This window comes from Grampus griseus, assembly GCF_964374135.1.
Source record: "Grampus griseus genome assembly, chromosome: 5".
Taxonomy (NCBI): domain Eukaryota; kingdom Metazoa; phylum Chordata; class Mammalia; order Artiodactyla; family Delphinidae; genus Grampus; species Grampus griseus.
The window spans coordinates 141742618-141766555 of NC_138998.1; the positions used below are offsets into that span (position 1 = coordinate 141742618).

General features: G+C 45.4%; 1 protein-coding gene across 6 annotated transcripts in view; it reads left to right on the top strand.

Annotated features, from left to right (window-relative positions):
• TRAPPC10 (trafficking protein particle complex subunit 10) overlaps nucleotides 1-23938 on the top strand; it is a 91529-nt gene that overhangs the window by 25437 nt on the left and 42154 nt on the right. For 3 of the 6 annotated variants that reach the window (XM_082654191.1, XM_082654192.1, XM_082654193.1), the window contains exons 2-6: nucleotides 2809-2890; nucleotides 6498-6633; nucleotides 15383-15579; nucleotides 19750-19945; nucleotides 22115-22226. In XM_082654191.1, coding sequence (XP_082510317.1) covers nucleotides 2809-2890; nucleotides 6498-6633; nucleotides 15383-15579; nucleotides 19750-19945; nucleotides 22115-22226 — 723 coding nt within the window. Of the gene's footprint in view, nucleotides 1-2808; nucleotides 2891-6497; nucleotides 6634-12298; nucleotides 12594-15382; nucleotides 15580-18639; nucleotides 18671-19749; nucleotides 19946-22114; nucleotides 22227-23938 lie in introns of those variants that run through there. The other 3 variants (XM_082654194.1, XM_082654195.1, XM_082654196.1) reach the window with 3 other exon arrangements.

A 23938-nucleotide genomic window follows, 5' to 3' on the forward strand; every position in this document is an offset into this window, starting at 1 on the left:
TCAACAACAATGAATCAACAAGGTGAAACAGAACCCCCATCTAAAAGAGGAAAAATCAACAATAAGAAAAAGAAGCCTTGGCTCTGAGGGCGGAGTTCAGGTGGGGGTGGAATTTAGGCAGGGGCGGGGTTTAGGGTGGGGCGGGACCTAGGCGGGTTGGGGGGGTGACGTTTGAGCATGGGGTGGGGCCTCTGCTTAGGGCGGAAGGGGAGAGGCAGCATGTGGAAAGGAGGGCCTCTGGAGTGTGGAGCTCCGGAGTCTGGAGGTAGGGCCCTGAGTGGGGTTGTGTGGGTGGGGCTTGGTCCCAGCACCTTGGAGGGAGTCTCAGAGGGGGTCTCTGAGTGTAGGGGCGGGGCTTGGGCTCTGCACAGCAGGAGGGGGGCTGGGAGGGCAGAGGATTAGGCCCGGGAGCCCAACAGGCTCCCTGGTGCCTAAGTGGACAGGGAAAGTGCTGGCCCCGTTCCCTTCCGTTCCTTCACACCCCTCCCCACCATCTCCCCCGGGATCTCCCCTGTTGCTGCTGGACCCCTAACCGTGCATGGGTGGGTCCCGCCGGGTGTAGGAACTCCTCCTCTCCCCCAGCTGCCCCTCAGGGGTGCTGGTCCTGGAGGTCTGGCCTTTACTTTTGCTCCCCCTTCACTCCCTCCCATTCCCTCGGGACCCTTGCAGCTGAAGGAGGCCTCGGTGGGCACAGGATCAGGCCCGGGTCTCATCAGGCTCCTGGGCAGGGGAAACCTGGCTACTCTCCCTTTTGATTCTCTGCCCTCCCAGTGGTCCCCAATTTCCCCCTTCAGGTGTGGGATCCCTTCCCCTTCCCCAGCCGCCCCTCAGGGGCGCCAGTCCCCTCCTGCCTCCACTTCTCCTCCCTCTTCACTCCCCCCATGCCCCATGTCCTACCCAGTTGTTTGGGGTTCGTCCTGTCCCCTTAGGTGTCTGTGGTCCCCCACTGGTGCCTGGTAGGTGCCCTAGTTGTTCAGAGACACGAATTCCACGTCCTCCTAGTACACCATCTTGACTCCGCCCCCTGTACCTTTGTGTGAGACTTTACTGCAAGGACCGTATATATATATATATATATATATATAACTAAGTGGAAAAGGAGAAAGCTTCTAAGTGTTTGCCCTAATTACTGTTTAGCAAAGTGTAGTGATTTTTATATGTTAATCTTAGAACCTTTAAAAGAGACAGCAGGAGTTGGCACTCAAAGATAAGGAACCTGAGGCTAACTGAAGGTTTTCTTATTTGGATTTCTAAGACAACTACCAAATAAATGAACACGATGAAAAATGATGAGTTAAAACATAAAAGTTGTTTATATGTCAACAATAAATTGTTAATAGTAACCCTTATTAAGGATTTACTTTGTGTCAGGCCTTGTTCAGAGTTATTTGTGTTGACTCACTCAGTCTCACCACAGCCCTGTTGGGAGCTATTCTTATTTTCCCATTTCACAGATGGTCCCCGAGGCACAGAAAGGCTCGGTGGTCTCCCCATGCGTACTCGCCTGGTAGCTGGTGGAGCTTAGGTGGGAACCAGGCCATCAGCCTTTCAGCATCTGTGTCCAGTCACTGTGCCCCACGACCTCTCTGATAAGCAGCTCAGCTGCCCAGAAACAGCGTTCCCAGAAACACCGTTCCTCTCAGCAGTCACTTGACAGTGTTACGTCGTTTGGGGAAGGTTTTGTTTTGTTTTGTTTTTTGCGGTACGCGGGCCTCTCACTGCTGTGGCCTCTCCTGTTGCGGAGCACAGGCCCCGGACACGCAGGCCCAGCGGCCATGGCCCACGGGCCCAGCTGCCACGCGGCATGCGGGACCCTCCCAGACCAGGGCATGAACCCGTGTCCCCTGCATCGGCAGGCAGACTCTCAACCACTGCGCCACCAGGGAAGCCCCTGTTTTGGTTTTTTGGGGGGGCTCATGATAGCAAAATAAGCAAATGTGTTAATGGCCTACATCAATCCCCAATGATTTCTTTAAGATCAATAGAAAAGCAAATGGAAAATGGTTTTGCTTAAAGTTAGAGGATCCTCTGAGTATAAGAATTTGAGTCATCTACTGAAAGGTTCTTTTTAAGCCTAAGTGCGATATGGTTATGCTATCATTTGATGAGAGCTAAGTGGATTTTTCAGTTCCGTCAAAGCTAGGATGAAAGAGCTGAATTAACAGCTTAGCATGTGAATTCAGACACTCCTGGGTTCCTCACTGGTCTCCGCAGCCAGCCAGCTTGTGCTCCCCCTTCTTGGCCGTGAGGTCGGGTCTGCCTCCAGGACTTCCCGTGTGGACTCGACGAGAGCAGGCGTGTCCGGTGTCCTGGGTGGCACGGGCACAGAGAGCGTACTGTACGGCTCGGCTCCTAGTGGCATTTGGATGCGTATCGAGCTTATTTTGGTGAAGAAACTCATGTTCATTTGTCCAGGTTTCCTATTCTGCCTGGAGTTTCATGGCTGTTTTGTCCAAGTTGAAGAGAGCAGCAGCAGTATGAGCTGACGCAGGGGTGAGGCTGGCTGGAGCTGGGCCCGCTCCGCCTCCTTAGCTGTCAGACCCTGGCAGGTAACTCCACTTTCCTGACCCTCCCCCTCCTCCTCGTGGGGAGAATCATACCCACCTCAGAGAGGCCGGGCGAGGGTTAATTAGGTCACATGTCGAGTGCTGGCTTTTCTTGAGACCACTTATTTAAAGATATGAAAAAATCTTGTTTTGTGATGTCATTCTGCTAAATTATTAAGTTACGTAAAAATACCAATTAATAAATTTTAGAGTCCATTTTTCCTATATTTACCTTAAAATGCCATTTTTATTCCTGTTGTAGGTGCTGGAGATCAGAATTTATTTACCTCTATTTATCCGACGCTCTCCCAGCAGCTTCCAAGAGAACCGATGGAATGGAGAAGGTATGGTGCCTCTGGTTTTCGCTGCATCTCCCTCCTCGTTTTGTAGGCATTTGTGTGAGCAAGTGAAGTAGTAAGAGTTAAAGGCTAAGTTCTCAGGAAACTGAGTGGAGCCACGTAATTGTGGACCTTCTTCTCTAAGGAATGTGTTGATTTTCTTTGACAAGACATAGGATGGTAGAAATGGGACACTTCTTCTGAGCTGAAGGCCCACTTTTGTAGGAATGGCTTCTGATTCCTCATGGCATTTTGGAAAGGAGACGCACACTCCGATTCCACATTAGAGCATGTGCCTCTGTCTGCTGTCTTATGAGACCTTCTCTCTGTCCTGAGCTCCTGGCTCTTCTCTTAAGGGTGAGAAAGTGCACAGAAAGATGTTACTTAAAAATTATGAAGGAGGGGCTTCCTTGGTGGCACAGTGGTTAAGAATCCGCCTGCCAATGTAGGGGACACGGGCTCGAGCCCTGGCCTGGGAAGATCCCACATGCCAAGGAGCAACTAAGCCCGTGCGCCACAACTACTGAGCCTGCGCTCTAGAGCTCGCGTGCCACAACTACTGAGCCTGCGTGCCACAACTATTGAAGTCCACACACCTAGTGCCCATGCTCTGCAACAAGAGAAGCCACTGCAGTGAGAAGCCCGCACACTGCAATGAAGAGTAGTCCCTGCTCGCCGCAGCTAGAGAAAGCCCGCGCACAGCAATGAAGACCCAATACAGCCAAAAATAAAGATTAAAAATAAATAAATTTATTAAAAAAATTAGGAGGGAAACCAGATCAATCCTCCCGTTTGCCCTGTTGTTTGTAATTGTTCCTCTAATGACTTGTCCTGAGGAAATAATTGACTTTGAATTATCTTACTGGAAGACTAATTTCTGGTAAGATTAGATATTATTTGTAGAAAATGTTTGGATTGTGACTTGTTAATACTGGTAATCTGATTTTAACCAAGGTGTATGAAGAATTTCCTGTTGTTACTCATGTTCATGTAATTCTGATTCTTGCTATGTTATTTCCTTTCTGATCACCAATTTGTAATCTACTAACTTGAAGAGTTAACATTCTAGATGACTTACCCGGGCTCTCTATTGAATCTAGTCTAATTTTTGTGCCCGATGATAGTGTTGCAAGGAATGTATTTAATTACCTACATGTAATATGAAGAGTGTGCAGAATGGGGGAGAATTCTCTTACAGAAAAACTATTCAGCGTCTCAAGAGGCCCAGTGCTGTGAACGAGAAGACAGTCCAGCCAACGGAAGAGTTTAATACCTGAAGAAATGGAGTAATCTGTAAAGGGTTTCCAATAGCATACGTTATTTAAACATTCAGAAAGATAGAAGAAACAGGAAAGGGGGTTATGAGGAAAAAAATGAAATAGAGACACTGCATAGATTTAACACGTATTTTCATCTCTTCACCTTCTTGAAAACTAAATGAGAAAAGAGAATGAGAAATGTTCAAGGACAGAGGAGGGCAGAAGTGGCAGCAGCAGAGATGTGGACGCCTCTCTGGGAGAAGGAGGATGGACAGAGGAATAGGAGGGAAAGCTGAGCCCTTGTGTCTGCAGAGGTGGCTCCCTGAGAAGCAGGCGAGTCCCTGACAGGTGATAGGGCCCCGGGGCCCAGGACCTTGGTAGGCGAGGGGTAGAAAGGGCCTGGGCAGGGTTCCCTCTGCCGTGTGTGTGTGTGTGTGTGTGTGTGTGTGTGTGTGTAAAGCTCTTTAGTACTACTTGACATGTTAAAGTGTATATATATTTACTTTGATAAAATTTTAAATTAATTGATTAGATCTTGGGGGGAAAAGATTGAAGCAGAAACTTTACTTGATGCAGTGAACTGCTGTGTAGCTGAAAAGCAAAGTAGTGAGTTGGGAGATTGCGCTTGGAAACTCGAGTTGAATGCTGAGAGCTGGAGTTGGAGGCGTGAAAGGAAAGCTGAGCCGTGAAGGCCAAGTCCAGAAGTTTCAATGTCCCTGTAGAAGATGTTTCAGAAGGAGAGTATAGAGAGGGCGGAGGACAGGCGATACTTGGAGAACTGGCGTCAAAATTCTCCCAGCAGTGAGTTCGGGGATTGCAGGGGCCGCTGAATGTCAAGCAGAATGAAAACAAAACAAAGCAAACAAAAAGCCACACCAAGCAACCGGGAGAAAAGAAAAACTGCATTTGCAGTCTCTAACAGCATTTAAAGTGTAGCATAAAATACAGCATTTAAGCAGGGCCTTGAGGGCAAGTACCTCTGAATCTAGAGTTCTGTATTGTTCATACTCATACAAGCGGGAAGACTGCCTCAGCCTCCCCCGGGCCTTGGGAGAGACAGGATACCAGCTGGGCCCAGGATGGCCGGGCGCCCTGAACTGCCACTCTGGCCGCGTGGCGCCACACGTGTTCTCTCCAGGGTGCTGTTCACGTCGTATATTTGCTGCTTGCCACCGGATGGAGATCGTTGGGAAACATTTTCAGACATGTATGATCAGAAACTGTGCTACTCTCTGTGAAATAATTAAGGAATGTATCTCAAGAAAAAGGAAAATGAACCATGAATTCACAGGATAAAGGAAGCAGCGGCCAGCAAGCAAGTCATAAGTGCTGTGCTACACTGTGGTGTCAGTGCTTCTACGAATCAAACGATCTAAAATGTCAGATTGTGGAGGGAAGCAGAGAGCAGACAGTGCACTAGCTTTGTCTTGTTCAAGGAGAGGCAGACATTTACTGCAGTCTTTGAGAGGGAAATGTAAGTTTATGCATGTTAAAAATTAAAATGTAACCAACAGCAGAAAAGAAATAGATGGTTAAGCTTTCAAACTAACAGAGAAAAAGGAAACTTGATTAATCTCTCAAAGGATAGAAAAAAATAGCCTGAAATAGAAAATCCACAAGTTCAAGCATAATCACATTAAATTTGGTTGGTTTCAGCTTATTAATCACCGACACTCCTTAGATTGGATAAAAAGTACAAAATCCAGCTATAGATATTTAAAAGAGATACAACTACTAGAGGTGAAGAATAGAGGTATGGAAAAAAGATGTATGTAGCATAATTTATTTCTACAAGTACAATAAAAACAGCACCCATGCCCTCTGATAGCTGTAGATTAGATGAGTGCAGCTTGTGGGATTGCTCTGTGTGTCCTTTGTTCTTGGGTTGAGAAAACATGGAGGAGGGTGGTTACCACTATTTTATTTATGCTACGTGAATGAAACCTGTTCTTTTTCACCAGACAGTTCTCTTTTTTGGATAATACGGGTTGTCACAAAAGTATTAGAGCAGTTTAAAGCTTTGATAGCTTCACACAGCACTTTTGACAATTGGGAGACTCTTTTCTTCTTTTATAGTGACTGTAGGTTAACATCCATTTTTCCCAGAAGTCGGTGTTGCAAGCAAAGTAAAGCCGACAGTTTTATGGGGAGCCTTGACATGTCCATGTGGGCTGTGTTTAAACTAAGTTACAGCGTCTTTTCGGATAGCATATGTAATCGCTACAGTTCAGGCTTAGTGCCCTATCTGTACTTCTGAACTCATAGATGTGATTGAATTGTTGTTGTCGTTTTCTCCTTTTCTTTCTGCTAAACATTCTCATTTTTCTCAGTGACTTGTTAAAAATTGTTTATAGGTCCTATGGCCGAGCTCCAAAGATGATTCACCTGGAATCTAACTTTGTTCAATTCAAAGAGGAGCTGCTGCCCAAAGAAGGAAACAAGGCTCTGCTCACATTCCCCTTTCTTCATATTTACTGGACGGAATGCTGTGTAAGTATTCGTTTAAAGGGAAAAGTTACAAGAACGTGTCTTGGAATGGGGTTAAGATTCAGAGGTCTGGGTTTTGCTAAGACAGCTGTACTTTTTGAAATTTACTTTTTAATTTTAATTTTTTGGTAGTCTTCTCTTTTCTCCATCCTTCAGCCAAGCATGTGGCTTTGCCGTGGCCTGTTTTCTGCTCTGGCCCAGCGCGGGGCACTCGTGGTGATCACCAAATATAGTCTTACTTGTGTTTCCAGTTCTTGTGAGCCGTCTCACTGTAGCCTAGTGGGCACTAGGTCTTTTTAATATTTACTTTCAGCTTTGTTTTCATAACACCCTGTACTCAGCTTTGTTTTCATAACACCCTGTACTCACCATCACGACAGTTACTGTACTTACAAATCCTTGTTTGTCTCTGGTTCTGGTTTGCGGGCTCTCTGGGGGCAGGGGACTGTGTCTCCTAACTCACGATCCGTGTCTGGTGCAGGAGGCGCTCTGGGACGCCCATCGAGTGAGGGACGCTGCAGCTGCGGGCACTGTGGCCTTCACTCGTACTTGGCAGTTCTGTGTTTGTGAACCCATTCTTGATGGAATTATTGTTTCATGAACGAATAGAAAATTCTGTGGGTCATTTCTTCCTGTCTGTTTGACTCTAATAAAACAAGCATTTAGCAATATACAAAATATGTAAATCGTTACATGCTGTGACATTTTAACTTGAAACTGAGGATGCAGAAGTAGTTTTTCTAGTTTTAATGAGAACGGACTCAAAGCTCACGCCTGTTCTCCCCTTCACCCCGTGCACCTTTTGCCTTTGCTGACTTTGCTTTGTAGCCTTTCCCAGTGGAGTCACGTGGGATGTGCTTCCTCCCGAGAACAAGTGTGATAGCACATGTGAGATGCTGTCCACCAGGGGAGCTCGTTGGAGACTTAGCGCCCAGGGTTTTTACTGGACCAGGCACATAGGCAGCCTCCGCCTGACACACAGCAAAACTCCAGGGGTGGCTAGACTCCTGGGGGAATGCAGATGTTCCGCATAAGCCATGTTGTTTGCACAGTTTATGCCCAGGGAGGCACCCCTATCACACAGTCACGGGAACCCCTCCAAAATCCAGACCAGATTTAGCCCCCAGTGATGATTCTTCCTGCACCAGTCATTACCAAGGCTTGCACATACCACTTCCCCCCAATTTACCAGTCAGCGCTCTACTCTAGGGAAGAGCCTGTGTGGGCTTCTGTTTTATTTAGTGCTTTATAGTCAATTATCCTTACTTATTTTGGTGTTCAAGTTGTCCCGGATTTGGCCAGCGAGAGTCACTTCAAGCTGGCTCCTATGCCTTTTGAGCACTTCCTAGCTTTCTGGTACAGCAAGGTGTTCTGGGTTCTTGTCCCTTTGCTACCCTTGTGCTGGAATCAGCCATTTTTTCACAGAGCCCTGGTTCCCCTGGCACTGTGGGAGGGTCCCCGCTTCTATGCCTTTTGACTACACAGGGCTAGGGAAGCACGTGTCTTAGAAATCATGAGTTGATACTGATGCCTCTGATTTTAGCCTCTAACCCCACAGGGCTCTTTCTCGCCTTACCCTGTTCCGTGTTTATATCTACCCTGGCTCTGACGCATCAACACGTTCCCTCACCTGCTCAGTCCTGCAATATGCATAGCAGAGTTTCAGAATTGCTGCACCTGTACCACAGCCAGAAACAAACCTGCTATGAAGAGTGCAGACTTTGTTTGCCGTTCGTGCTTTCCCTAGACTGACAGTCCACATTCGTACCTGGTCGGGCTGGTCCTCTCCCAGGGGTCATTCTCTTCAGTGTTTGCCTAGTTGCTCTGGCATGTTTATTTTTCCACATGGATTTTAGTATCAAATTACTTTTCTAAGTATTTTACTTTTTAGTTGCTATTGTCAACGGGGTTTTCTCTCCCATTATATCTTCTAGTTGGTTATTTTTTTTGTATATGAAGACGTTGATTTTTTTCATGTTAACCTTACTGGATTCTTTTATTGTTTGAGTTAGTTTTATCATTGGTTCTCTAGGCCCCAAAGTCTAGGGTTTTCCAGATACCCTATCCTGTCACCTGCAGAGTCTTGTTTCTTCCTTTTCAATTCTTATGCCTCAAATTGCTTTTCCTGTTGTAAGACATTGTCTAGTAGCAGTGGAGACAGTGGGTATCTTTTCCTTGTTCCTGACTTCAGTGGGAATGCCTGTGGTGTCTCCCCACAGTAGGGCGCTGGCTATGGGAATAAGGTAAATTTGAGTGAGTGTGTGAAGGAACTTCCATCCGTTCCTATTTTCTCGAGGGTTTTTATTAGGAATACACTGTTGAATCCTGTTAAAGCCTTTCTCATACCTGGTGGAGATAATCATGATTTTTCCCACTTATATCTACTAATTTGTTGAATTACATTAATGGGTTTCTAATTATTGAACCATACTTGCATTCCTGGTATATTCCACTTGGTCAGAGTATTATTTTCTTAATGTGGTATTGGCGTCTGTTCACATTATTTAGGATTTTTTGCATGTATCAATATATTCACAAGTGATTGGTCTATAACTTTTTTTTCTGCTGTGTTTATCAGGTTTAGGTATCAATGTTATACTTGATTCATAAAAATAACTTGGAAGTTTTTGTTTTCTCTATCTGAAACAATTTACGTAGCACTAGTACTATCTGGTCTCTAGGGTTTGCTAGAGTTCTCCTGAGAAACCATCTGGACCTGGTACTTTCTTGTGGAATAGTTCCTTGATCACTTTCTGTGTCCCTTCCATGGAAATTGATCTGTTTCAGCCATTTGTCAATTTTGATAAACTATATTTTTCTTAGAAATTATACATTTCAGTTTAAAAATTTTTTTTCATTGAGGTGTATGAAGTGGTCTTTTTTCAACTTTTAAAATATGCTCTGGGGCTTCCCTGGTGGCACAGTGGTTGGGAGTCCGCCTGCCGATGCAGGGCACACGGGTTCGTGCCCCGGTCCGGGAAGATCCCACATGCCGCGGAGCGGCTGGGCCTGTGAGCCATGGCCGCTGAGCCTGTGCGTCCGGAGCCTGTGCTCCGCAGCGGGAGAGGCCACAACAGTGAGAGGCCCGCGTACCGCAAAAAAAAAAAAAAAAAAAAAAAATGCTCTGTGTCAATAGTTATTTCCCCATCATTATTTCTTATTTTGTATATTTGTGTTTTCTTCCTTTCTTCCTTGATTAAATTAGTTGTTTCTCCCCCCCCCCAGAGAAACAGGAGTTTTATTTATTAATCTGATATACTATTAGCATGTTTTCTATCTCATTAATTTCTGCTTCCATTTTTATTATTTCCTTCCTTTTGTTTTCTTATAGTTTACTTTGTTCTTTTCCTAGTTTTTTTAAGTTGGGAATGCATTTATTTTCATTCTAAACTTTTTTAGTGATATAGGTCTTTAAAGATGTAAATTTAAATATATTCCCGTGTTCTGTTACTATTTTTCAGAAATTCTCTATTTTCTGTTTGTATCGCCCCTTACGCTCAATAGTTTAACAGAAAGTTTTTTAATCTCCAGAAGGAAGTTTAAAAATTTTTTCACGTTAACATTTCTAATTTTATTGCATTGTGATTAGAGTGGTGTTTTCAATATTTTCTGCTATTAGGAAAATTTTTTTTCTTTGTGACCTAATAAAGTCTTTCTGGATGTTCCATGTGTGCTTGAGAATGTATTTTCTTTGTTTTTAGATTGTAATATTAAATATGTACCCATAAGAGCTTGTACTGATTATGTTGTTGAGGTCATTTATATTTTGTTTTGTCCACTTGATCTATCTTTAACTGACAGTGTGTATGTTAAAGTCTTCTATTATTAGAATGTTTCTATTTCTCCTGCATCTTCTGTAGTTCTGTTTTATATAGGTAGTTGATGTATTATTTAGTGCATGAATATTAATAACTATTATAATCTTTATGGAGTGAAATATGTCATCAAAAACATGGTTTCTGAGTAGTGTTTCATGTTTAGGAAGGCCTTGTCTATCTGAAGATAGTAACTGATTTTCTCCTATGTTTTCTTTTAATAGTTTTATAATTGTGTTTTATATTTGGATCTGTATAGCTTCAAGTTATTTTTGTATATGATAGGAGCAGTGTGGGTTCAGTGTCTAATTTGTTGTCTAAATGGGGAGCAACTTGACCTAATATCATTTCATAATAGTCTACCTTTTCCCCACTTACTGAAAATGTCAACTTTAATTAATTAATTTTTATTTATTTATTTATATTTTTTGGCTGCATTGGGTCTTCGTTGCTGCACGCAGGCTTTCTCTACTTGTGGCGAGCAGGGGCTGCTCTTCATTGGGTTGCACTGGCTTCTCATTGTGGTGGCTTCTCTTGTGTGGAGCACGGGCTCTAGGCACGCTGGCTCAGTAGTTGTGGCACACGGACTTAATTGCTCTGCTGATGTGAGATCTTCCCAGACCAGGGATCAAACCCATGTCCCCTGCATTGGCAGGCAGATTCTTTTTTTTTTTTTTTTGCAGTACGTGGGCCTCTCACTGCCGCGGCCTCCCCTGTTGCGGAGCACAGGCTCCAGACTCTCAGGCTCAGCGGCCATGGCTCATGGGCCCAGCCGCTCGGCGGCATGTGGGATCTTCCTGGACCGGGGCACGAACCCGTGTCCCTGCATCGGCAGGTGGACTCTCAACCACTGCGCCACCAGGGAAGCCCCTGGCAGGCAGATTCTTAACCACTGCACCACCAGGGAAGTCCCATCACCTTTATTTGAAAGCAGTATCCTTTATGCACAATATTCTGGACACATCAGTTCTATTGATCATTGTCTGTTCTATGCCTGGACCAGACTTTTAATTACATTTAATTACATTTTTATAATATGTATTGATATCTGTCCTTTTAAAATAAATCTCTTGGCTAGCATGCATTTTCTCTTTCATATGAATTTTAGAATCCGATGGTTAGGTGTACAGATTTTATTTTCCAAAAATGTCTGTACCAGTATCTCCCATCCCACGTGTTCTTCTCTGCACGGCAGTGACACTCCTGCCATGAGAGCCTGGGTCTGTGTTTCCTCCAATTGAGTCTGGGTGGGTCTGACTGGCAGAAGAGAAGCTATGACTCTTGAGACTGTCCTAAAAGGGAATATATCTTTTGCTGCGTCCTCTTGGGATGCTTGCTGTCAGATCCCAGCCACCATTCTCAGAGGAAGTCAGTGCCCCTGTGGGAAGGCCATTTGGAGGTGTGCACTCCCAGCCCCAGCAGATGCTGTCAACAAGCTAGTGTCCATCAGCAGACATGTCGTTGCCTTCTCTCTCCTAGCCTTCCAGTGCCACAGCTGACACCACGTGGGGCAGACAAGCTGTCCACCAAATCTCCAGGGTGCAGGTCTGTGAGCAAATCTCTGGACCACTGCGTATTGTAGTGGTTCGTTACAAAGCCATAGGTAACTGGAACAGTGACTGAAAAGAAAAACACAAAAGACTGAGGTGTTTTGATTGGGATTGTCTTGGAAAAGTTACACGTTCATCTGAGAAGAATTTTAATGATCATGAATCTTCTCCGGGAACCTGGTTTGTTTCTCCATTCTTTATGGCTTTTTTATGTTTTCGTAACGTGTCATAATGTTTTTCATAAAAGTCTTGCATTTTTTTGCTAGGTGTAGTTTTTGTGGGCATTATGGATGATGGTGTTTTGTTTTCCTTAAACTTGTTTTCTAATAGGGAGCCTGTGGGGTTTTTTTGTTTTGTTTTAGTTTTTTTGTTTTGTTTTGTTTTTGTTTGTTTTGGTTTTGGTTTTGTTTTTTTGTGGTACGCGGGCCTCTCACTGCTGTGGCCTCTCCCGTTGCGGAGCACAGGCTCCGGACGCACAGGCTCAGTGGCCATGGCTCACAGGCCCAGCCGCTCTGCGGCATGTGGGATCCTCCCGGACCGGGGCACGAACCTGTGTCCCCTGCATCGGCAGGCGGACTCTCAACCACTGCGCCACCAGGTAAGCCCTTTTGTTTTGTTTTATTGATAGTTTTTTAAAATTTTAATTTTAATTACTTAATTAATTAATTTTTTTGGCCGGGTTGGGTATTTGTTTCTGTGCGCAAACTTTCTCTAGTTGCGGGAGCAGGGGCTACTCTTCGTTGCGGTGCGTGGGCTTCAGTAGTTGTGGCACACAGGCTCAGTAGTTGTGGCACATGGGCTTAGTTGCTCCGTGGCATGTGGGATCTTCCCGGACCAGGGCTCAAACGTGTGTCCCGTGCATTGGCAGGCAGATTCTTAACCACTGCGCCACCTGGGAAGTTCCTATTGATAGTTTTGATTACCATCTGTTAAGAAAATTTTTTGGAGCAAGTTGACAATGTTTAGGAGTTTAGATTTAAAAGTAAAACTCTTTGTTATGTTATTCCACTAGTTGCTTTATGGTTTATAGCAGCGGTCCCCAACCTTTTTGGCACCAGGGACCGGTTTTGTTGAAGACAGTTTTTCCAAGGACCGGGGGTGGGGTGGGGGGATAGTTCAGGTGGTGATGCGAGTGATGGGGAGCGGCAGACAAAGCTTCGCTCGCTCGCCCGTCGCTCACCTCCTGCTGTGTGGCCCGGTTCTTAATAGGCGCGGACCGGTACCAGTCCTTGGCCCGGGGGGTTGGGCAACTCTGGTTTATAGTATACACTGTAAGTTACACCTCTTTCCTTCAAATCATATTATACTACTTGGGACATAGTTCCTTCCCTTTCCATACTTGTAACTCCCTTCTCCGGCTTGGAGAAGCCAGGCACTCATTATCCTCCATATGTTTGCTTATTGGAATCATCGCTGCCTGTGAACCTTCTCCTGTCACTGCTGTCCTGCTGCCCTGTGGCGTGGGTGCCCCCCGCTCTGGGGCTGATGCTCTGCTGGATCACCCCCTCCCCACCTCATGTGACCCATGACCTGCCTCGGAGGCCCTGCTTGCCCTGCTTGTCCTGGGACACCCCAAGCCAGCCCCCAGTCCTTCGTCATCTGCGCTGTGATGCCCTCCTCACCTGGCTTGACTCTGGTGCCGAGGCAGCTGCTCCCCACTAGGACCCCCTCGTCCCCCTTCCTTCCCTGTGATGGCGTCTTCCTCTCTTGGCTGTGGTTTCCTGAGAGACCCTTAACCTCAGTGGCTCAGCTTGGGTTCCTCTTCTGCAAAGTCAGTGAGTCTTTTTAGGAATGTTTGCTGTTTGCTCACTGTCGTGAGTGATGGACTGGGTTCTGTCCTCCCGATTCCACCAGAACTTTGGGGGACTCTGTCCAGCCGGCCGCTCAGCGAGGCCTCTTCCCGAGAGTCCCCGCAAGCTGCCCCAGAATGTCCCCAGGAGAGGGGCTGGTGTCCCCTGGGGTGCGGCCACCTCTCCTCAGTGTGGATTCTGGTGAAGGGTGCCCTGAACTGGCCCCGGGACGGCCTTGGAGCTTGTCGGGGCTCCTCACCGCCCCTTGTCCGCCCTGCAATTTGTGTCTGCGCCTTGATTTTAAAGCTGCCGGGCTCTGTGGCTGCAGCCCCCTGGCCTTTTGGTTTCACTTTCCAGGCGTCATGCATCTGGGTTTCGACAGACACCAGCATTGTAAAATCAAAGCTTCCAGTCCTAAGCACTGCCATTGCATGGAAAATACGCAGTATATGTGTATGTTATTGTTGGATATTAATTCACAGAAATGAGATTTTTGCAGGATGGTTTTCCTTTTAATTTTTAACCCAGAGATCTTTTTCAGATTGTACTTATTTCAAATTTAAACTGAGGACATAGCAGTTTAAAAAATTTTTAAGTACTGCCTTTTGGAACTTTTCACTTATTAATTAAACGAAAGGAGGGACTTGATACAGAATTTGAGATTTAACTCGTTCATGGATCAATCACGAGTGTTACTCGAGAGAGACTAAAAAATCCAGAGAAAATATAAGCAGGATAGTAAGGAATCTTTCTGTTAAAAGAGGGGAAAGCATGTATTTAGACAGTAGCTGCTAAGTATAGTTTCCAGAGGTTTTTAAGTGCCTGATATTGAAATGAGTTAAGCATCTTGGTTTTTTCACTCTGAATCTGCTTAGTGGATTTATGGAGCGTAACGTCAGTTGTAAATAGAGTTACAAAGCAAGGAACACTTCTGTTTCCCTGCTTCTCCCTGGGAAAGAACCGAGGCTCGCCTCGTTGGCGTTCGCGCAGGCGGGGTGCGCTCTTTAGCAGGCTGGTGTGTGGTGCTCTGAGTCAGGAGCAGCTTTGAGTGTTAGGCCCAGGCCGGCTCCCCTATCGCTCCATGTGAATGAGAACAACTTTCAAAAGCCCTAGAGTGTCCTCTTTACTCGGGTTCGCCTCTGAAGCTGCCTTGCCCCTGACGTGGCCTGCACGTGGCACTGAGGTTAGAGTGGTTCTGAGGGCTCCACAGCCACTCGCCTCTCCCATCAAGGCGGGGCTGTGACCGTGTTGGGACCCTGTTGTGCTTGGGCCCATGGCCTCTGGCCCTGCAGACCTGGGTTTTAAAGTCCCAACTTAGTTAGCAGACTGTGTTGCTGTGGGCAGCTTGCTCGGCCCTTACCTCTCCACCTCTTCCTGTGTAACGCTGGAAGACCTCCCCTCGGCGTCCCTGGTCTTGGGGACAGCGCACACCTGGGGTGTGGTGTGAGCCTGCCCAGAGTGCCAGCAGCCGGGCTTTCCGTGCAGCATCCCCATCCCGGAGCAGGAAAGCGCGCTGTCTTCTGTTATTGGACACATTTGCCATATACACTAAAGGATATTAATTAACCTGCTTTCACAGTGAATTCTTTATTTTCAGGATACTGAAGTGTATAAAGCTACAGTAAAAGACGACCTCACCAAGTGGCAGAATGTTCTCAAAGCTCATAGCTCTGTGGACTGGTTAATAGTGGTAGTTGAAAACGACGCCAAGAAAAGAAACAAAACCAACATCCTGCCCCGGACCTCTATCGTGGACAAAATAAGAAACGATTTCTGTAATAAACAGAGTGACAGGTAAGTGTATGCTTCATTTCACCTCTTTGGGCTGATGTCTGGATGATACAGTTTACTGGCTTCCGGGTGGTAGTAAATATTTGCTGTGTGAGCACCTGTCCGATGCCTGACACTTGAGCATGTGATGGGTGCTGAGGAGAAGACTAGGTCCCTCTCCTCGTGGAGTTCCTGGCCGGCTGGCAAGAAGCTCTGAACAGTCATCTGCAACGGGTTACCTGGCCGGGAGGCCCCGAGGCCTGGTGACCGTGGGAGAGACCACGGTGGGTCCCCTTGGAAGGCCGGTGATGGGTGTTAGCACAGGAAGGGCTCTGAGAAGTCTGCAGCCTGTGTACAGCAGGGCTCCTTGGGCGTTTCTTGGTGCTGGGACCCTGTGTTTTGTTTACCTTAACACCTAGTAAGAGTTCCTTAAGACAGAAGTAGTTATAAAATGCTGGTTTAGTCTTCCTCAGAAACTCTAAAAGGGAACCTGAGACTTTGGTGGCTACTTCAGCACCTGGACTTACTTTCCCCTCTTGCTCAGCCGTGTCTGCGCCCTGTTCTCTCCTGCTGGTAGCTCACTTCCTGTCTCTTCAGGAAGTGAAGAGTCCGTGCCTAGCTGTGCCGGCCAGTGCATCTCAGCACCTGGCCAGTTTAGTCTGTATCTGGCAGTTTAGCACTTGAGATGCTGGGGATGCGGTGGTGAGCCTCGCCCCTGCTCTGATACTGCGTGGTCTAGCGGCAGAGGCGGGCATTACTTCACACCCAAGTCATCACACTTGTGGTCACCGCAGTGGCAAATGCTCAGACAGAAGGTTCCAGAGTGCGGCAAGAGCTGGGAGTAGGGGAGCTGGCCTGCTCTGGGGGCTAAGAAATGAAGGACGTGCGAGGAGTTAAGGGAAGAGATCCTGGGTGTGTGCGGCCAGGAGTCCCAACCAGACCCTGCCACGTGGCTGCCACTTGACCGCATCCTGTGTCAGGTCCACCTGATGAGCTGACAGTTCTTCGGGGAGGGAGCCACGTGTGGACTTCCTTTCTGTGTTCCACACAATGCTGGGTACACAGTAATGTTCAGACTTGCTGTATTTAAAGTTTGAGTTCGATGGTTGAGCTTACACTTTATCTTAGGGAAATCTCACTCAATCTGGACTTCTGGGGATTTTTTTCTGTGGTCTGTTATTCATACATTAGTTATCTCAAAGGAATCAGTTTAACATTCTGCTAGGTGCTCCATTACTGAGTGTCCTTTTCCTCTCTGTGGTTAGGTGTACTAACATTTTTGTTCTGAAAGAAGAGTGGACGGCAGTAAGGCCTGTAGGGAAGAGAGCAGCTTTACCATCTGAGGGGAAGTGGGCCGCAGGGAATGCTGAGACGGGGGGAGCCCAAAGTCAAACCCGAATGGCCTCTGAGTGGTGTTTTTTTGTTTTGTTTTGTTTTGTTTTTTAATTAATTAACTTATTTATTTTTTGGCTGCATTGGGTCTTCGTAGCTGCACGCGGGCTTTCTCTAGTTGTGGCGAGCAGGGGCTACGCTTTGTTGCGGTGTGCGGGCTTCTCATTGCGGTGGCTTCTCTTGTTGCGGAGCACGGGCTTCTAGGTGTGTGGGCTCAGTAGTTGTGGCGCAGGGGCTTAGTTGCTCCGCGGCATGTGGGATCTTCCCAGACCATGGCTCGAACCCGTGTCCCCCGCATTGGCAGGAAGATTCTTAACCACTGCACCACCAGGGAAGTCCTTGAGTGGTTTTTAATATAACAAAAGAAATCATATTTGTTTGGGATTTTGTTAAGTAAATAAATTGGTACTAATGGGGTGTGTTAGTCTAAGCTTACGAAAAGTTCAAATTGTGTAATAATTTTTTTGAAGTGCTTATTGATTGTTTTTGTCTACGTTATAATTTTATCTAATTTCCAAAAGTATGTTTCTGCTAGGCCCATTTAAAACTAACTTGCTTTTAATGATTATTCTTTATACGAAAAATTTAACTTACTAAAATTTTTAACATTTCATCTTCAGTATTTAGAGATGCCTTCTAACATTTTGGTTTTCATGAATTTGCAAAGCCACCTTTGACAAGTCTGTACTTAAAAGTATAGATTTCACTTAATACAGAATGTTTTCTTTGAACAGTAAATGTATTTCTACACTATTATTGTTAGTTAGTGTATAGTAGTCCATAGTATTAATGCACTATAAGTTATTTATACAGTCCTCCGCTGGACTTATAAGTTATTGCTTACTTATTATTATAAAATTATAAACATCATTCTAGCTCAGATGTTATCTACATCCTTAATTATTTCCTTAGGATAACTCTCTAAAAGGAAAATTGCTTGGTGAAAGTTTTTGTGCATTTTCAGGCTTTTGCTAAGTGTTGCTGAAGCAGAGGGTCGTGTGTTAATTGTCTGTGCCAGCAGCGTCCCCGTGACTGGTGGAGACCCCGGCCTGGAGCTCCTTGCCATGCAGCCGCGTGCCATGTGGACGCTGCTCTACTCCAGCTCAGACTCCACCACGCCTGACTTGAGGAGCTGTTTGGGGTTCTCCCTTTCTCAGTTAACTGCGCTCGATGTGAATTTCTGAAGCATAGTTTGTTGTATTAATTAATAAGAGAAGAAGAAGATGTAGTAGAAACAGTAAATGTTGAAGGGCATAATAAGGGATAGAGAGTGTAATGAATATATTGTCTGATTGATAGGCACCAGGTCACTGAAGGAAAACATCGTTTTGGTGATTGGTGTTTGTGTCAGTTTCCTTTTTCATCTACCCCTTGTAGGTATAGAGAACTCTGTGTCTGGTCAGGAATAAACAGGGATTATAATCCTTGAGAACGCCTTAAGGAGAAACTACTGAGCTGATAGACCCTCGCAGCTCATATAGTGAATAAATACATGTGAGTCCTTTGAGGGAGGGGGCTTAGGAGTGAGCTGACTGGACCCCTTTATCTTTCAGGGGAAGAAACAGAATCTAGTGGGGATGGAATGACTGGATTAAAGCCGGCCACCGACTTAAAAATTTTCTTCTTGGTACTGATTACTCACCTGGTGGACCACCTAGACTATGGCTGTTTCACCCTTTGTCCACTGATTTATAATCCATAGCTTTAGTCCTCCCTCCAAGAGGTATGATGGAGCTCAGAGAAAATGAAACTTAGAATCTGTGCATTTTGCTACTTGCTGGTAGTTCAGGTAAAATATTTACAGAGGAGGAATGTTGAAACTCATAGCATCAATATTTAAAAGTTATTTCTGAGTTCAGATTTATTCATCTTTCTGAATTATTGTTATCAAGGATAAAGAAAGTTACCTTTTCGAATCTCTCGGATGAATGTGCTGCCTTTTCCAAATCCATTGGAAACACTTGTAATTTTATGCCTTTGATATTTTTACACCATGCATACAAAGTCTTTTTGTAGTGAAATTGTATTATACCTACAAGTTAAGCAATATCTTTCTAAGCCTTTATTTATCAAGTATTTATTAACGCTGCTCTCGAGGCGCTCACAGTCTGGTGGGAGAAACAGACCAGCAAAGAGAGGAGGCGTTTCCAGGGCGCACTGACTGCTGTGGTCGTGGAATCGCAGTGGGTCCAAGCGCAGAGCAGCAGGGGCGAGGCTGGGGGAGAGGTTCAGTGAGGGTGTGTCAGCTGAGCAAGGCTGTGCGGGGAAGGTGCTGGGTAAAAAGACGGGAGAGCATGAGAAGCTGAGTGGGCTTGAGCTGGAGATAGTAGGAACCAAAGCTGGACAGCTGGGTTGGTCCGTGTTGTCATGGGCCTCGTGTGCCATGTGAAAACATCTAAATTTTAGTCTGTCAGTTGCAAGGAACCAAAAGGTTTTTGGAGGGGGCAGGGCAAATGGGGTTTGGGAACTGAGTGAGATACGATCAGCTTATTTTCCAGAGAGCCCTGGGGACAGGATCTAAGACTCAAGACTCATCGTAAATCCCTCTCCCCCTTTCCAGTCCATTCTACAGCAGCACTCTTGGGAACAGCATTGACTGCTCATGTGGCATTAGATCAGTTCACGATGAAGCCTTTTCCCGATCTGATTTCTCACCACCTGCCTAATGTTTTCTACCCATTAAAGAAGGAAGGAAGGAAGGGGAGGGAGGATGCCAACCTGCGCCCCAGGAAAGTGGTAGCTGGGGGGGCAGCGGTTCTGTGCTTGCGGTGGTTTCTCCACAGTCCGTTCATCTCTCCACAGGTGTGTCGTGCTCTCCGACCCCTTGAAGGACTCCTCCCGAACTCAGGAATCCTGGAATGCTTTCCTGACCAAACTCAGGACATTGCTTCTTATGTCTTTTACCAAAAACCTAGGCAAGTTTGAGGATGACATGAGAACCTTGAGGGAGAAGAGGACTGAGCCAGGCTGGAGCTTCTGTGACTATTTCATGGTGCAGGTACTTGGCTGATTATATAGAACTAGGCTGTTTCCTTCTTCTCTCGTTCCCTTTCATTCTTTATGAATAAGGCAGCTCTCTTGGTAATTCATATTGACATAGTTTTTAAAACCAAAAGACAATAGGGTAGGTAACAAATGATGCTTCATCCTCTTGGCTTCTTAAGCAGAGGATCAGAGAGGTCTGCTGAGTAATCATTCTGTCAGCTGCGCTGCTGCTTCAGAGCTTGGCGCCTAGCCTTTTATGAAATGGCCTTGTTCCCAGAGTCCTTCTGGTTTTGTTAGCGTCTCGGGCCTCCTGGGGTGTCTCCCGTGGACATGGCTTAGGCAGAGGAGTCCCAGCAGTCGTGATGATCCTGATGATAAAGGCGTCCACTCTGTGCCTGGCGCTGTGATTAAATTATGACTTCCCAAGAACGTTTCCTCTGTAGTTTTGTTTTATAACCTTGGGTTCCAATAAAAGATTGTCTTAAGCTGGTTTCTTTACTCTAGTTTACAAAAGTATGGTCTGTAATCAACTCTTTCTCTCTTTTTAAAAAAAAATTATTTATTTTTTATTATTATTATTTTTGGCTGCATTGGGTGTTTGTTGCTGTGGGCGGGCTTTCTCTAGTTGTGTCGAGCAGGGGCTGTTCTTAGTTGCGGTGCACGGGCTTCTCATTGTGGTGGCTTCTCTTGTGGAGCATGGGCCGTAGGTGCGCGGGCTTCAGTAGTTGTGGCTCGTGGGCTCAGTAGTTGTGGCTCGCACGCTCTAGAGCACAGGCTCAGTAGTTGTGGCTCACAGGCGTAGTTGCTCCACGTCATGTGGGATCTTCCCAGACCAGGGCTCGAACCCATGTCCCCTGCATTGGCAGGTGGATTCTTAACCACTGTGCTACCAGGGAAGCCCCAACTCTTTCTCTTTTAAGAAGAAAAGCCTTAAGAGAACACAGTGATGTGTAATAGAGTAGCTTGGGGGAGGGGACCTTCCCAACACTGCGGAGTGATAAGAACGTTGCTCTTGGGTTCCTTGTTCTCGTTCACCATGTTTTGACTGAAAAAGTGTAATTTTCATATTTAAACATCACTTGTATATTAATCACTGAAGAAATAATGCATTTTGAATAAATAAAAGACCAATTCTCATTAGAAATTTTGAAGTTTATCTCTTATTCTGATGCTTCTGTCTTAGTGGTATTTGGATGATTTTGGTCACTTAAGGGAATTTGAATGTGTTCATAATTCCCTGTATGATTGACCAATGACAGATCTTTCAGATTTCCCTGTCTCTTTACCCTTCAAGCTTATTAAACTTATTTTTTAAGAGTAACAAACCAGGAAAGAGGGAGTCTAAATGAACCCAGTGGTGCTGGTTTAGAATCAGTGTGAACCCATGGTTGGATGGCTGCTGGCTAGATAGATTCACAAATACAGAGGTATGTGTAGGTGAGGGTTAATACATACACATATATTTCCTTGCTGTCTCCTCTGATGGGGCCTAGAAAAAAATGACACCTCAGTAGCAATGAACACACTCAGTGCCAAGATCTTGGTTTCTAAACTGCATTCTCCAATAAAAGGTGCCAGGGCTCCTGTGGGAGTGGTTGATTCCAGGGCTGCTGTAGGGAAAATACAGTATCGTGTAGAACCAGAAAGTTAAGAGGTGCACAAGGAAGGTGGAGGTCTGTCAGCAGAAGGTATGCACCACCTCCAGGAGCCCCCTCAGTGGCCAAAGTGGGAGCAGTTTGTGCAGCAGAATAAGTACTAACAGACTTGGGTTTCAACCTGTGGGGTAAAATTCATGTCCATGAGTCTATATAGATATAAATAAATAGGTAATTGGAGGGAAGATTCTGCTCCTCCATACAGCAGAATTCTACTGAAAACGTGTGTGTCTGGGGGCAAGGGAAGTACCGAGGACGAGAGGCTGAACAGTCAGGCCCAGTCTGCTGGTGGGTCACGCAGAGACTCCGGGGATCATGTTGGTCGTTCCCTGCTTCTTTCTGGTCTTCTCTTTGTGTGTGCATAAATGTTGACGTGTGTGGTCATTAAATGGATCTTTTCTTGGTATAGCACAAGCGTTATTCATTATGCTGCATGCTTTTCTCCGTTGTAATCTTTCATAGCTACTTGTTTCAAAACACTGATTTATATTTTTGCTTTTGTTTTTTAACTTTTTTTGGGTAAATAGGAGGAACTTGCCTTTGTTTTTGAGATGCTACAGCAGTTTGAAGATGCCCTGGTGCAGTACGATGAACTGGACGCTCTGTTTTCTCAGTATGTTGTCAACTTTGGTGCTGGGGGTGAGTAATGAAGTTTTAGAAACAAATTCTTTTCTCAACATAGCTTTCCCCACTTTTGAATAGTATGGAAGCTGCCGTTTATTTACCTAATGATTAAATCATCTTTTGTTGTTGTTTTTTAAAAACATTGTATACAGTATATGCCCATGGTTCCTATAGGAAAGGAAATGAGAATTGAGAATTAGTCACTTACACTTGTAGAAGCCTCTTGAGGAACGAAAGTGTCTCAGAAGTTGTTTCTTAGATACGAGGTGTCATTTCTACAACCTACAGCTGGCTAGTGATGCTTCTGATGCTGTGCCTCCTTGCTAGCATAGGAGTGGGAATCTTTTCCTTCTGTTGAGAGGTTGTCTTTGTCATATGTGAGAGTTCATTACAGTGAGTCCCACATGACACCATTGTAAAGGGTGTTCATCTTCCTTTTAAACTTTTAAATGATGTCTTAAAGTCTTCTAAAAATACAAAACTAGCACAGTGACCCATATACAAAGAAAAAGTTTATAATTGTGCTCACTGTTCTTTGCTTGATATTTATTTTGAAGGAAATGGCATCATATTATCATGACCTTTGTCTGTAGCTTGTTGTTCTTCCTAACAGTCCATCACAGGCATCTCTTCAAGCTAACAGATCAGGTTCTAAGTTGTTTCTGATAAGAGCTGCAGAGTGCTTCATGGTGTGGATTCGTTAGACTTTATTCAGCCCACTGGTGTTGGACATTTGGGTTGTTTCCGCTCTTGCTACCACAAGCAGTGCTGTGATAGACATCTTTGTTGGGGCTTCTTTTGAGAACCCTTGTCACAGTGTCTGAAGAAAGGCATGATTCCAAGGAGCGACCGTAGTGTCTGCTAGGAGACCTGTAGGAAGTGAGGTGCTGGGACAGTCAGCGTGGGCTGTGGGCACCGCCCTTGTTCTGGGAGTGATGAAATGTCACCCACTGAGTCCCACTCCAAAACAGTTTTTATGCAGTTCAGGTTTGGATCTCCTTACTTTGCTGAGACACAAACATAAGCATATAACCAAAGCAAAGTATTCACCAATTCAGTTTTAAAAATTTAGAAGAGGTAAAATTCCATTTCTTATATCTTACATATCCATATTATACATATATATCTCAGATAGCTCACATGTTTCTTACATTATGTGTTACATAATTTCTTTGTTCTCTCAGTTTTAAAATAAACCTGGGGCAATTTAAAACCAAAAGTAAGCCTGGACCAACTTTAGCAGCTAAATAATATTGTTCATTTTTGTTCATTCATACAACAGATACTTCCTGAGAGCCCACTCTGCGCCAGGCCCTGTTCTAAATACAGTAGGGAACAAAACAAAATTCCTTCTTTTATGGAGTTTACATGAAGGGGAAACAGAAACAGAAAAGCAAAAGTGTGACTTGAAGTCAGGTAGTGAGACTAGTAAGTGTGGCCTGCAGAAGAGCACAGGGGTGCAGGGGTAGGGTGACGTAGGTGCTGTTTAGTGTCAGACAGGTGGCCTGGGAGGCTCTCCGAGGAGAGGCCTGACTGAAATGTGGGGGGAGCCAGGAGAGTGCTGGGGATGGGGGCCCCGGCAGAGGGACCTGCTGGGGAGGGGACACCTCGCTTAGTGGGCCCTGAATCAGCTGAGTCTAAGTTCAGATCAGTAAAGGATGCTCTGCTGTGTTTGGCACTTCAGCCATATGGTAACGTAAGTGTGCCAGTGTGAGTCACTTCCTGAA